Here is a 15,986-nt window from a genome sequence, read left to right on the forward strand (position 1 = left end):
TTTTCTTACAGTCTTCAGCATAGGGATTGTTTTTCTAACTTATAATTTTTTTTTGCAGAGCACAAGCTTCAGAATTATGATAGAATAGTATCTATAGGCCTACTGTGATCTCTTTCTTTCAGAACTGAGCCTTCAAAATACGATAAAGTCTTTCTATACGCTATTATTTTTCTGGACGAACTGAATAAGGAGTCTTTTTCTTATAAAGTGATATTTTTCTTGGGAACTAAGACTTTAGAATGAAGGGTGTTTTACTCTTAATTGCACACTGATCCTACCCTTGACGAACGGAGAGAATACGAAACATTCTTTCCATTCATTGATCTTACAACTGAGATTTCGTGATATTAATGTTCTATGCAGTGAACTTATCATTGAAAACTGACTTCTCTGACTATGAGAGACATGATTCCTTCACTAATGCGAATATAATTATTTTGGACAATAGACTGATGGGGACGTAGTACTGGTATACGAATCATTTAAAGTTCAGAAGGGTAAAAATAATTGTGGGGGTGGGGAGACGAAAGTGAGAATCATTTTCTTATACCTGCTTTCTAATATAGAATGTTCTATAAAAAGACATTTTTCTTCCAGAACAGTGGCTTCCGAATAAGACATTTCTTCCTTATTCACGGTCTTTTCCTGGCTCAACTGCGTCTTCACAAAACGGAGTTTTCTTTCTATACACACTCTAATTTAAGCAGAACAGCTCATATCGTATAATGGAAACTGTTTCTACAATACAATGCTATTTTTTCAGATCTATATCTTCACTTGAAGAAGACGACGTCTTTATCCTGTATCGCCTCAGCATGTTGTATTACGCGTTGACTGGCACAGTAATAGTGTTTGTGGTGGGGATCATTGTGAGCCACTTCACAGAGGAACCAAGTCCTGAGCAATCGAAGCCAGTCCTCTTTACCCCACTAGTGAGGAAGTACATCTTGGAGAAGAACAGACGCAAGACTGCGTACAACAACCATATTCCAGAGATGGAACTCCTCAAAAAACCCTGGGAGTGAACCTCATGACTATATATAGGATTTGTGTGCACTAATAGCTAAGAATGAAACCAAGTGTACTGAAGCGGATGAGGTGTCCGTTGAGAGGATATGTAAATATGATTTATAAGACTTCCAAATCGAACAATAGAGATCTGAGTGAAGTGGATCAGAGAATGTTTCGAGTAAACCGCGTGTTGACGTATAAGTGGGAGTTAAAGACATTTAACAAAATACTGTTAGTATGTTTTGATACTGCTAACGATATTACCCGCCACTTACACATCAGCGGGTGGTTTACTAGATGCATTCTCCAGTCCATGACTCAGTTCTATATTATTAGATTTCGAATTCTTGTGAACTAGGCTTAAAATTATTCTCAACAGACATCACGATCCACGGTCATTATTCCGAATGAAATTTTCGAAAAGGTTCCGAACGGCTTTATTCCGATATCGAAATATTCGAAATACAAATTCCGAATGAACGTAATTCCAGAAACTAAATTTCCAAAAGGGATATTTCCTGAATGCTAATTTATCGAATGAAGTGCTGTCACAAACCATTTTCCGAATTGTTCTCGGGGGCGTGAGTAATTTCATATTCAGTTTTTATTTGACCTTTAATATGTTTTAAATTTTAATATTTCACCTTTTACTGGTATTTTGTAAATCTCTTTGCAATATCCTAAGTCAATGAGTAGCCGTAACCCATGAGATGATGAAGTTGTGATCAACAATTCGCAAGTATTGTAGCCGTCTATTACCTTATTTTTATGACCTACAGTGTTGCACAATAATCATAATAATAATAATAATAATAATAATAATAATAATAATAATAATAATAATAATAATAATTTCAACCCACTACAGTTCGGATTGTATTACGTAATGTTCTCTCTCCTTCAGGTGCAAAGAGATTCTATGGAAAGGTTTCATTATTGCTCTTTGTTTTATTATATTATGTAGAAATTGTAATTTCGGAAATCGGAAAATCATATTTCGAAAAAATATGCTTTTGGAAAATTATTTTCCGAAAAACTTATTTAGGGAAAAGATAATTCGGAATAAAGCCCATTCGGAATTTTTATTTGGAAAAATGGGCGGGAAGGAGACACGACTTAGTACACTGGTTATAATTTTTACTTTTAATGCATATGTTACTGTAACAACCCGAAATCCGTCAAAACCGGTTTCAATTAGTAAAAACTAGTTTAAACAAACAAAAATATGAAAAGAAAGCGTATATGCAAGGCCTACCAAGAGCCTAAACAAACCAAACCTAACCTGTTACTGATTCCAGACCTTACGAAAAGTTACTTTCTATCTGTTTACATTTGTATAAGCTAGTTTTTAGTAGTTGAAAGTAGCTTTGGCAAATTTCGGGTTTTAACGGTAACACACATAAATCTGATGTCTACAGTTTCTACCGAACGTTTAAGGACACCCCTTCAAAAGAGATGTTTCACTCCTGTCCTTATACGTTTGTGAAACCCCCTGATGTTTACACAGGGACCAAATGCCTATGAAAGATAAAGTTTTTTTTTTTTTGCTCCAAACCCAGTCTCTCTATCTTTAAAATGTGGACTATATAACAGTATTTCTGTTAAGAAAAATACATTTTTTTGTAGGAAAAAATTAATTACTCCAGAGTCTCTGTACTTAGAGCAATTAATTTTGGGACAAATTTAGATTATTATCTCAAGTCATTCTTCCACATCCCAATAATCTGCCACTTCACGTTCACACTCATTTAATTTCGACCCGTTTTCACTTGCTTTTCAAGGAAGAAATCTAACCTTTCCACACTTGTAATAAACTCCTCAACTGTTTACTAAAAGTGGAGGAAATAAGCCGAATGACAGTGTTACCAACTCTCAATGTTATGATGTAAGGGGCAGTGGCGGTCTAGGATCAATTTTCCGCGAATTTAAAACTGTAGAGAATTTTATAGAATGGAAATTTCCTAAAATAAAGAAAGACTCTGAATCACAATGCGTGAATGAGATGTCACACATTTTTTAAAATGAAAGGTAATTATTGCAGAAGAAGCCTTTGAGATATGTCTAAATCTATCCCAAAATTCATTGATCTAAAATATACTTATTCTGGAATAATTAATTTTTTCTCGTACAAATTATTAATTTTTCAATAAGTTTTCATACGAGAAAAATTGTTACATATTTCACAGCTTGAAAGATAGATTGAATTCGCAGTAAAAAAACTTCATTTTAACAGGAATTTGGTCCGAGTATAAATAAAAGTCCGTTTCATATAAATTTAAGGACATGAGTGAAACATCACTTTTGAAGGGGTGTCCTTAAACATTTGCTAGATACTGTGCCTATGACGTACTTAAAGTTAAAGTGATCGAGATAATGTATTTATTCTACACAGAACACACCTTCGGGTGAAAAGATAGCAATTTTGAAGAATATTTCACACGATATAACTGCAATTAACTCAGGGTAAGAATTATGTTTTAATTGTAAAAGAAAGTTGTGGTATCGTGGAACTGAATGTACGATTGTTTTATTATGTAGACTCATTTATACAGTTCTAATATTGTTCAGTTGCTTGATATTTCTGTAATAAAATATTGCATTAAAATATTTTATTCCATCACTTGTTTCGATAGAAGATAGAAGACAGAATATGGTCAATCGGTACAGTAACATTCTACGGAATTAGTGTAATGTAAATATGAGCACCCACTCATAGATCATCGATGATCCATATTGTCATTCAACCTAACATCTTGCGATTTAATGTGCTTTGTTGATTCGATATAAATTAAAAAGTGGCGAGGGTTTTACGGACATCCATATGATTGCGTGTAAAGTATATGCAGAAATTGGAGTAATTGAATTAGAATGAATGAATGAATGAATGAATGAATGAATGAATGAATGAATGAATGAATGAATCAATGAATAAAGGAATAAATAAATAATATAAATAAATAATAAATAAATCAATAAATAAAACAAGTTGTAACATTTTGTGTTAGATGAAAGATGTGTATAATAATTATCCAATAATAATGGTAGTAATAATAGCAATAATAATAATAATAATAATAATAATAATAATAATAATAATAATAATAATAATAATAATGACAACAGTGGTTATAAATTCCTTTTACTTCTAGCTCCCAGTATCTGCTAGTTTTTCTACTTCTGTTTTTTTTTAATATATTATATGGATTATACTATTGTTTCAATTAAGTTATAAATATACATATGCAAATTCCTTTGTGTATGTATATCGGATATAACATAAGCATCATATTCTTTATATTTTCTATTAGGTCTAATTAGAAGTTTTCTTTTATGGAGATACTATGTGTATATTTTGACTACTAAAGGGACTTTGATACCCATGGATCTTGCTGGATAATTTCCTGGTCCATTTCTTGTGGAGATCATTTCCTTATCTGTATTTATGTCTGATAATACGCAAGGACGGTGACTGGTTATTTAAAAAAGACAAAGTGTCTATTGTGACTCAACTAAGGAGTCTTCAAAAGTCATGGATGTTGTGAAATAAATTCCTGGCTCATTTCTTCCAGAGATCATTCCTTTACCTGTCTTTGTGCCTTAAGAAAATCACTGGAGAGCCACAATCGAGATGTGTGGTCGTTTAAAAGTAGAAAATTGTCTGCTCTTGTGATTCCAATAAGAATATTTATTTTAAATGCATAGTTCTTGCTGAAATTCCTCTCCATTTCTACTCGACATCACTCCCTTATGTCTTTGCGCCTTAGGAAAATCACTGAAAAGCCTCAAGGACGATGAGTGGTTTATTAAAATTAGCGAATTGTCTCTATTTGTGTCTCCACAAAAGAAAATTTAAAATTTACACTTCTTGCAAAATAAATTCGTACCCTATTTCCCCTGAAGGTTAAGCCTTTATTTGTCTTTGTACCTTAGGAAAATCACTGAAAACCCACAATCAAGATTAGTGGTTTATTAAAATTGACGAATCCTTGGCCTCTTACAGTCAATTATCATCTTGCTATCATCAATCTCATAGACGCTAAATAATCTTGTTGTTGTGACTGCGTCGTTAAATAACCAAATAAAAATACTCTCTATGTTATGACTCTATTAAGGGTACTTTAAAAACTCTTAGTTCTTGTTAATTTAAAAGTTTCTAGCCAAACTCTTCTGAAGATCATTGTCTTACCTGTCTGTGTCTTAAGAAAATCACTAAAAACTACTGGCAGCATTAAGGTTAGTTCTCTGTTGTATCTGGCAAATAGACCTTACTTGTTACTATATTAAAATCGTATTTACACGTGTTATCATTCTAATGGAGCTTTAAAATTCCTAATTCTTGCTTAGTAAACTCTTGGTCCATTTTTCCTAAGTTCATTTCAATATTTGTTTTAAATCTTAAGAAATTCACTGAAAATCCTCAAGCAGGATCAGTGGTCTCTTGAAACTAGCGATTTTTTAAAATCTTGTTACTTTGCCAAAAATACCAAAAGTCAGTCTAAAGATAGTGAACTATTAGGCCTACTTATGTGGAAGATGAAATGTGATGCATTCCTGACTATTAAGGTAGGGTGATGGAAGCATGATTTATATTCTTAGTCTACGTTAATCGCTAATAACATAACATTTCTATGTTCATTTAAATAATTTATCTATGCATCAGATTACGGCTACAACTATAAAATACTTCAATACCATTGTTCCGTAACTAAATGTATTAAAATGAAAACAGTGAATGAAACGAAAAAAAAAAATATTACACAAAAATGAAAGTATTTGCAATACATTAAGAGAAATCAATATACTGTTACTTTCTTATGTTTCAAGTTATCTGGTACATTGATGGTTATCTCGGAAGAATAAGAAACTCTATAAAAATAATACGAAAAAGTTCGTCTCAGAATCAAACCCTGAACTCGCAAATGCCGAAACTGAACACTATCCGCGTATAATTCGGTCGGACGAAAATATATACAATAGAGAACAGAGAGTATCGCGTGGAACACACACAATCATATCTGTAACGTCATATTATTTGAATTTGGATTAAAACGTAGGAAAGGGATTGCGAGGAATTACAGTTCTTAAAGAGGAAATTTCCTATGACTTGTGAGTTATGAATACTACAAACACAGTGTCAGGCAGAAACAAAATCTCATAACTTCTTTACGTCATTATGTTTGTTCACCCGATATTCATATAGTATAGCACTATTTTCACTGTTTATAAACCTGGACTATGCTTTATTGTACAGCATATGTGAAGTGATGCAAATATACGGAAGGAAAATACGCAACTTTCCTTTTTACTATGAACACAACACGAATTTGGCGATGGGAGTAGGACTCCGGCAAGCTTTACCACATCCCGAAAATGTAAGATACACGTCTGATGAAAACACTGAGTGACATCGGACGAGTTCTCTAATTTAAGGCAAAGGCAAACATTATCACCACCGAGGAGTGGTAAGATCAGTATAGTAAGCCTCAGGCTCCGGTGCAAGCATTTGGACCCTTTCTTCGGGGAGGGGGGGAACTGTCTCATTTAATAATGATCACTATGCTTAGTATTCCTGCTACCAAAAGACTCAAGTTGCGGGTAAATAGTCTATATAGTAGATGGAACCCAGGTGATGCAGCAGAGAAAGAGACAGACAAACATGTTCTTACTGCATGTTCGTAGAGTATATCCAACCTGAAATAAAAGTAGGGCCTACCTGCGTGACAAACATTTTTCCTTCACAAAGTTTGGGTACAAAGTGCTCACGGAGTTGGTGCTCACTTGAAATATGTTCCATCGTGTACTTTTCTAGAAATTCTCTAAAGTGTTTATTATTCAATTCATTAAGCAGTATATTGGCATTGAACATCATGGCATATAGATCCCTGCAAAACATGAATTTCTTATCGTACTCTCTCTGAGTTTGATGGTACTGCTTGTTTTGAGTTACGTTCAACCATAGTTCTCTGCCCTTTTGTATTGCAGTGTCTTTCAATGCACTGTTTTCTTGTAACTTTTATATCTACTTTGCACAATTTACATGTATAGATCGAGCCAGGGATTTTGGCACATGGATTTTCTTAATTTGAACTGGAGAGCGAGTTCCTCACCGCTGCAAGATCGGCTGTTATCTCTGCCGCAGTGGAATGGGTAGGACATAAGAGTAAACATGCAAGCCAGATATTTGTGCACTCTGGACAGTCACCTCCAAAAACTAAACAAATATTACAGTAGTCTGTCTATATGTGTCTTTGGTATTCCCAAGAAACTTGTTCGATTAATTAAAATGTGTCCCAGTGAAACTTACAGCAGAGTCCGTATAGGCCAGTTTCTATCTTATGCTTTTCCAATTCACTGCGGGGTAAAGCAGGGAGATGCACTATCACCTTTACTTTTTAACTTTGCTCTAGAGTATGCCATTAGGTAAGTTCAGGATAACAGAGAGAGTTTGGAATTGAACGGGTTACATCAGCTTTTTGTCTATGCGGATGACGTGAATATGTTAGGTAAAATTCCACAAACGATTAGGGAAAACACGGAAATTTTACTTGAAGCAAATAAAGCGATAGGTTTCGTAGTAAATCCCGAAAAGACAAAGTATATGATTATGTCTCGTGACCAGAATATTGTACGAAATGGAAATATAATCTGTTATATATATATATATATATATATATATACATATATATATGTATATGGAAATATATTAATCCTTAGTCAACAGATAAGACTGAGTTTTACGAAATACGAACATTAAGGGATGGAAAATGGGAGGCAGTAATGATCAAAATAATTATACCGATTTATTTTTTTTTAAACCAGCAGACGTGCAGCCTTTAAATTTAGAACAAAGATTCACTCATAAAATTGGGTTAGACTATTCATCTCATCTCTCAGAATTGTCTCTAAAATGTATAAGGAAAGTAAAAAAAATCAATTTCATGTAGGCTACTCCCTTGAAATAACTTCAGTTTTTTTTTTTTTTTTTTTTTTTTTTTTTTTTTTTTTTTTTTTTTTTTTTAACTTCCGAGCAGAGAGGAGAGAGAAAGAAGTCGACGATTTAAAAAATTCACTAAACTATATTTAACTAGAGACGTAAAATTTAAAATGAAGGTTACTCTCTACAATATTGGTTGAACATTCTTAGATTTTTTAAATACCATATCCTAAGGTACTGATGAAAAGGCAGAAGGGAGTGAGAAATCTCATGTCATCCGATCTCGACGAAAGTCGATATCAGAGAATACGAATAAGTTATTATTTAGTCCGACTTTGTCCCTAAAGTGGTGGAGTGGGACAAAAATGGGTAAAAAATTAAATTAAATATCTTAGGAGTTTTCGAGACGAAAATTACGAATAATACAATTTGTGCGAATTCAATATGGCAGTTTCAGTATTATGAATTATATTTAAAAAAAAAGTTAAACATCGGATATCGCACAAGTAACACATACCGTATACAGTATTTAAGGGGGTTTGTAACACCTTTTGATAGTAGGCCTATACATTTAGTAAAATCTAAATTGTAATTTCTACATATTCTGAATGAATGTTGTGCTGGAATTTAGTAAGTCATCAGCCAATACCTCTAGATTAATAAACAACTTTTTAGAATCCATAAAATACATTATTTATTGTGAATGGTAATTATATTTTTCAATTGGTGCAATTTGTGCAGAGAAAATTGGTTTCTCCGATATTTTGTACGATTTCGAATATTTTAAAATACTTTCTTCTCTGTTCTATTCACAATGTGCGTGTGAAGAAATTATTGCCCTTGTAATATCCATTACAATCCTATTTATTATACACTCTTATATAAATCTAACTTCCGCAGCATGCAATTTTACCCAATTAACCAAATTATATTTTGATTATTAAGAAGAATCGTAATTTTATTAACTTGAATTGTCGCACCACCAGTAGACGATCCCTACATTATTACTGGACAAATCTTGTATATTGATCTGGTAAAGGTAGGATTATACACACACACACACACACACACACACACAGATTTATATATATATATATATATATATATATATATATATATATATATATATATATATATATATATATATGCGCAATGCAATGCCTTTTCCTTTTAATTAAGAATTAATTTAATTTAGAAAATGTAGGAGACGTATCGTAAAATCATTGCGAACGGAAGTCATTTACATTTTTTAAAGGTATTCTTTGAGTAGGACTGTACCGTGGTGTGTTTCATAATAAGGATAATTGATATGAGCTGCTGTTATGAAAATATGAACGACTCAGAATGTTATCGCATCTCATTCTCGCAGCTTACACAAACAATATTGGCTCGCCTACTGGAAATGTCATCGAGGTTATCTGCCAAAATCGGTGCCTCCGACTTATAATGTAAATTATTATTGACTCCGAACTCCAATTGCCGGCCCGGATGGCTGAAGCGGTAGGAGCACGGCATGTCCCTATCGCTTGGTCCGAAGGGTTGTGGGTTCGAGTCCCGCCTCGGGCATGGGTGTTGTGATTGTAGTAGTATAAGTAAAACAAAGGAAACAAAAACAAAGGTAAACAAACAGAAAACAAAAATAGATAACTTTGGAAAACGGCCTCTGGCCGGTCGAAAAAAAAAACACCTGAATTAAGTCCTCCAGCCTTTCATTCTTCGAACTTTTTGTCTTCGGAATTTTACCTCGTCACAAATACAAATGTTACGTTAAGTAAATAATATGACTTTCACATTTCACTGGTTTAAAGCACTCACTATGACCGTGTTGCGGTTCAACACAAACTAGAGTGAGCGTAAGTAAGATGCGGATCTATTTTGTATCAGACGGGACGTATCCCTGGGCTGTGATGTCAGGTACAGTGCGAGAGTAGGCAACTGTATTCCAGCTTAGACGTAGCTGAAATGCTAAGCTTAATGATCACGCTACTGTAACTCGAAAGACGCGTTCTCCTACTTATTTGAAGGTCTGGCCGAGTATGAGTTTTATTTCCGCTTGGATTAATTACCAAGTTGTGTTTCTCTCCGATGTTCCTCTTATCGTAAGCCAAATGCCAGCTAGTTTATAGATAATTCTCCGCCTTGTCACCCATAAAAATAGTCTTGCTATCACAAATTCCACTGATGCAAGTTTAATAACCTAGTAGTCGATACAGCGACGTTAAATAACCAAGTAATGTCGTCTTCCGTAGTATCAAGAAAAGTTGAATCCCTGATTTGCAGGTTCAAAGGTGAGATGGGATAATTAAATATCAAGCATGACTTTGTCCGTGACAGAAGCGAGCTTGCAGACCCATGTGACAGAAATACTGCACGAAGAAGAACACCATCCCAACAGAGGTTTAAAGTTAATATTTCTTAACCATTTCCTGCTCGAGTTTTTGAACTTCAACCTGAATAACCACTGCAGTTAAAATCGTCGTTAAAGGAACCACTATTACTAATAGTACTTTTAACACAATAAAGATTATTATTAGCCTACTATTACTCGTATTATTATTATTATTATTATTATTATTATTATTATTATTATTATTATTATTATTGCAGACGTTTGAGATGGGTAGGGCATGTAGCACGTATGGGCGAATCCAGTGTCGCAAATAGAGTGTTAGTTAGGAGGTCGAAGGAAAAAAAAAATTTTGGTAGGTTATTTTACGACGCTTTATCAACATCTTAGGTTATTTAGCGTCTGAATGAGATGAAGGTGATAATGCCGGTGAAGTGAGTCCAGGGTCCAACACCGAAAGTTACCCAGCATTTGCTCATATTGGGTTGAGGAAAAACCCCGGAAAAAACCTCAACCAGGTAACTTGCCCCGACCGGGAATCGAACCCAGGCCACCTGGTTTCGCGGCTAGACGCGCTAACCGTTACTCCACAGGTGTGGACTCGAAGGAAAAAAGACCTTTGGAGAGGCCGAGACGTAGATTGAAGGATAATATTAAAATAGATTTTACGGACGTGGAATGTGATGTAGGAACTGGATTAATCTTGCTCAGTATAGGGGCCGATGCCGGGCTTATGTGAGGGCGCCAATGAACCTCCTGGTTCTCTAAAAGCCATTTGTAAGTATTATTATTATTATTATTATTATTATTATTATTATTATTATTATTATTATTGTGACCTTCGCTTTCTTTGCGCACTCTGCTCTAGGCCTAACGTTTGGTTTCCGGAATGCTATGGTGAATCCAGGTTTCATCGCCGGTTACGATTCTCGAAAACAAGGCATCCCCTTCTCTTTTGAACAGTTCCAAGAACACACGAGCAACTACCAAGCGATTTCAAAATGTCGTGGAGGGTCAAACGGCGGTCCTCCTCGATGACCGTGGAGGTAATCCCAAGTTAACGGCCCGGAAGCTAGGAAACAACTGCTCGACCGGCCTAGAGAAACATTCTGGGCAGCCACTACATCCGTACGAAAGGTCCTCCGTTGCTGAAGGCTTGACGCTTGTCCCTAATCAGAAGGGTAAAATAAGGAAACTTACTTTTTGGACCCCCTAGTATATAGTGGTGAACACTCTGTTAGTAATGTCCAGATGTATGAAGACTTGAACCTCCCATGTGTAATGCATATAGTCCAAAAATTGGCAAGAGTGATCTACATTAGTGCACTATTAAGTGAAAATGCACTCATACGTGACAGTATTCTTCCACCACACATACTTCATGCTAAGTCTCTTTCCATAAACATATAATTTTTCTATGTAGCAATTAAAATATATACAGTGGTCACTTACCACTTTGTAGAAAAATTGTACCTGAACAATGAAGTTAAGGAGTAGTATAATCAGCAGCAACTCCAGACAAAACAACGATCTGACTCCAACTGTTTAATTATGGAGGAAAAATGCAACATATGCAAACAATGAAACATTTTTTCCCCAATTTAGCTTATTAATAGCGAATATTCTCTGAAGTGCCAACAACTATCTCATTGACAGTAATTGCATACCACGCTATCACATCTTATATCACGCAGCTAAGGCGTGATACAAATTCTATAACATCCTTTCTCGCAACTGTTATAATACAGTAAATAATGCTACATCACATTTTGATCAGTTTTGAATGTGGAATAAAACCAATATTAAAATTTAGAGACTGGTTTTCAATACCGGATTAAGATAACGTAAGATAGTGTCACCACTAGTGTAGAAAGATTAGAGTTGTTCGATAGGATAGTAGTACAAAGGGAAATAAATAAATGCCAGAAAAATAATTGGAGAGAAATTGGATTGTAGAGTTTGTTGCACAGCTATGAAGAACTACAGCACATCTGCCTATGCAGCTGAACAGTCTGTTAAGAACCCCATTCTGGGCTTAACGGGATGAAATGGAATTACTGCAGATCTCCGAACAATACCTCTAAAAGAATTCCGTAGACAGAAGATAAGCGAAGGACATGTTTACATTCAATAGCTCAACAAAAATAAAGTAGTGAAAAGTAAGTTAATGTTTTACAGTTCCTAATAGGCTACATAAAATAATTAATTATATTCCTTGTCTTTAGTCATGTTCTATCATTTCTTCTTCAGCTTTTCCTCTTCCTACTTTATTAATTTTAAAATTAAATTTCTGTATCATTAATTTCTGGTAATTTCGGGTCTTTGTATTAGTGGTAAAACATACATACATACATACATACATACATACATACATACATACGTCGGCCAGGGCAGCGTAGTCGGTATGGCGCTGGCCTTCTGTGCTCGAAGTTGCGGGTTCATCCCCACCCAGGTCGATGGCATTTAGGTGTGCTTAAATTCGACAGGCTCATGTGAGTAGATTTAATTACACACCTACAGTAACATTAAACACTATTGGACACCAATGATATTGAAGATATGAATATTCAGACTTCGCAAAAGTAGAATTTATGTAAAAAAACTCCCGCGGGACAAAATTCCGCACACCGGCGACGCTGATATAACCTCAGCAGTTGCAAGCATCTTTAAATATACCATACACTAACTTAATTTACACACACATATACACACATACATGCATAATATTTGAACTGGTTACAATGCAGTTTACGTAAGTGGTACAACATAAAATTATATCGTCTTAGAATGTTTGCGTTTAATTAAAATTACAAATCTCTTTAAGTTTCACCACATTATTTCTTGTGACAAAGCTTCGTAGAATGTAATTTATAAGCTAGTTGCAATATCTTGATGCATAAGAGACGTAATCCGAAGGATTAAATGCACAGTCAATGCTTCCACAAACATTAAATGACAAGTAGAAAGAACACTTGCACCAGATACTGTATGTCGTCCTTTGCGACCATATAAGTGAGAACGCCATCCCAAACATTTCACTTAGTTGGTGTCTTACCACAAGAAAATTCTTTTTGGTTTACTTTTACATATTACTTGGAAACGTTTTAGGTAAAAAAACTTCCATCAGGTAAGTCATAACGTTTACCACGATCCTCCTCATCTTCCCATCAGAGATTTGAATAATTACATAGTTTATTCCGATTTCAAAACTAACCTTTTTTATGACATAAAAGTTTATTTGCGTGATTATTAATATTAGTTTAATAAAGTCATGAATGCAGGAATATGTAATGTTTTGCAACAAGATATTTGTTTCTTGATGAGGGACGTTAGGGAAAAGAGAACATACTAATGGATGTGTTGAAAACACGTAACATGAGTAAAAAAAGCACAACAATACAAAAATTATAATTAATTACTTTATTCAATAGTAATGTTAGAGTACCGCGCCATCGCGTCGTGGTGTAGGGCGTCCTGTCTAGAATTCGCTTTACGGAATACGTGCTAGTTTGAGTCCTCACGAGAAAAGAAAGTTTCTCATGAAATTTTGGCCAGTGTATGGGACCGGTGTCCATCCAGCATCACGATGCACTTGGGCAGCTATGATAGCGAAATCCGGTTGCGAAAGCCAGCTATAACGGCTGGGGGATCATCGTGCTAACCACAAGACACCTACATTCTGGTTGGATGATCGTCCACCTCTGCTTCGGCATGTGAACGTGAGGACAGCAACTGACTGGTAGGTCTGAGCCCTGTAAGAGTTGTAGAGCCACGGATTATTATTTTCTATTTCTAATAGTGAGCAACTGTCAACTTAACCTAGCATTTCCTGAATAAAGTTATGAAATATTATGTCACTATAGTGTCAATATTACGCTATTGAAATTTGTGTCTTATTTGGAAGAAGCTGTTGCGGAATTTTTCGTACAAGTAATCAGTCTTACGGCGAAAATTCATTGAAAAATGCACGGTTGTCGATATATCGTAACGCTATAGCGTTGGTAAAACAATGTAAGGATGAGTCCTTCATCTGCAAGCTAGTCTTAACAGTAGTTACAGACCGATTATTTAGTCCTGACAGCTCAGCGACGCGAAAGAAGGGAAGTAATAGGAGTAGTGTGGAGAGCTGCGGAGTAGAGAGAAGCGGTCGGTAAATGAATGCAGTACAGCTTAATTGTATTAGAAACATACCGCTCTACCGCACGCATGACATCCGATCGCTCCTACGGCAAGCGAGAGACTAACCCAAACACCCCTTGGCGAAACTAAATGGACTCACCTGACCCAGGCGCACATCGCCGGGGACTGTCAGGACTAAATAATCATACTGTACAAACGGAAATTTGGAAGAGTTAAAAAGCTTTTGATCGAAAGTAGAATAATTTTTGTTCTAACGGATGTAACCAACAGGCTCCCATGTCATAGATTTTCCAAAATTTATAACAGATCGAACATATAAGTTCCCTTTCTCTTGCCTAAAAATGAAAATTAAACATTCCTTCGGATATGTAGCAGTGGAACTGATTTGATCATTTAGCACCAACAATTATCCGTTTCCTATTATTTTTATATTTTCCATGAAATAATGACATTTCTCCCTTCATTTTCAGGATGGATGTCAACTCTACTGCCTTGGAAGCAGTAGCGAATAACATACATCATTTCGGATGGTTGGACTTCACCCTCTTCACACTTATGTTGGCTTTGTCCATATTGATTGGAATATACTTCGGATTCTGGGGTAAGGAAGAAGACACCCCAAAGGAGTATCTCCATGGGGGGAAGAAGATGAATACGGCGCCAGTGGCTATCTCTCTTATGTCGAGGTAATTGAACAGAAAATATGATAGAAACAGATAAAATAAAGTTTTTTTGAGATACATTGCTATATGTGTCTAGTATGATCAGTTATCAGTCACATACGAGACGATATTATGAGATAGCATCTGAAGTCTTTTACCTTACATTAAAGAAAAATTACAACTGGAATGAACACATTTTATGAATGACATTTGATATAATTTATAATAAACAAACCCGAACATGACTAAACGTTTGTAAACCACAACACAGATGAAAAAAGACTTCTGATTCGGAATGGGCTAATGCATTTACGATGGAAAAGGATGATTTACAAAACTACCGTTTTTTTTATGAAAGCATTGCGAGGTTTACAGATTTTCGTGGAAAACAATTTTTGAGCACCAATGATACGGAAGAAGTAGTCTATCCATGTGTGTAAAGGAATTTTTTCATATAAACTGGACAGATTCTGTTCATATTCTCTGTCCATAAACCAATTTATCTGAAAGTAATGAATGTCATGTTTTTCGAGGGTAAAACTGGTCGCGCCATCGTATACGGGTGTTAAAGTGCTGTATTCATTTCATTCACGAAATTGCCTTACCCCTATCACGAAATTACCTACCAAACCCGCACATTTTCAATCCTATTTTCTATCAATAATTAAAATTAAAAATTAGAAAATACACCTCTCTGTCATATATTTTGTTACAGTAATGCCATAGAAATATAGTATCATTTCCAAAATGGGGAAAAATAGCCATAATATTAAAAATAGCCTATCACGAAAATACCTTTTCTTACCCTACGTACCTGTTTTATAAATTAATAAGGTCCATCTTCTTTTACGTCGTTTTCTCCCTTCAATATTTTCAAAGTTCCTTCAGAACA

The 15,986-nt window shown here is 35.0% G+C and overlaps 1 protein-coding gene across 1 annotated transcript in view; it reads left to right on the forward strand.

Annotated features, from left to right (window-relative positions):
• LOC138712078 (sodium-coupled monocarboxylate transporter 2-like) overlaps positions 1 to 3,723 on the forward strand; it is a 47,496-nt gene extending 43,773 nt beyond the window's left edge. The window contains exon 13 of the mRNA XM_069843470.1: positions 764 to 3,723. Coding sequence (XP_069699571.1) covers positions 764 to 1,025 — 262 coding nt within the window. The 3' untranslated portion in view covers positions 1,026 to 3,723. The remainder of the gene's footprint in view (positions 1 to 763) is intronic.
• The last annotated feature ends 12,263 nt before the right edge of the window (positions 3,724 to 15,986 follow it).

Source organism: Periplaneta americana, chromosome 13, assembly GCF_040183065.1.
Source record: "Periplaneta americana isolate PAMFEO1 chromosome 13, P.americana_PAMFEO1_priV1, whole genome shotgun sequence".
In the NCBI taxonomy this organism is placed as follows: domain Eukaryota; kingdom Metazoa; phylum Arthropoda; class Insecta; order Blattodea; family Blattidae; genus Periplaneta; species Periplaneta americana.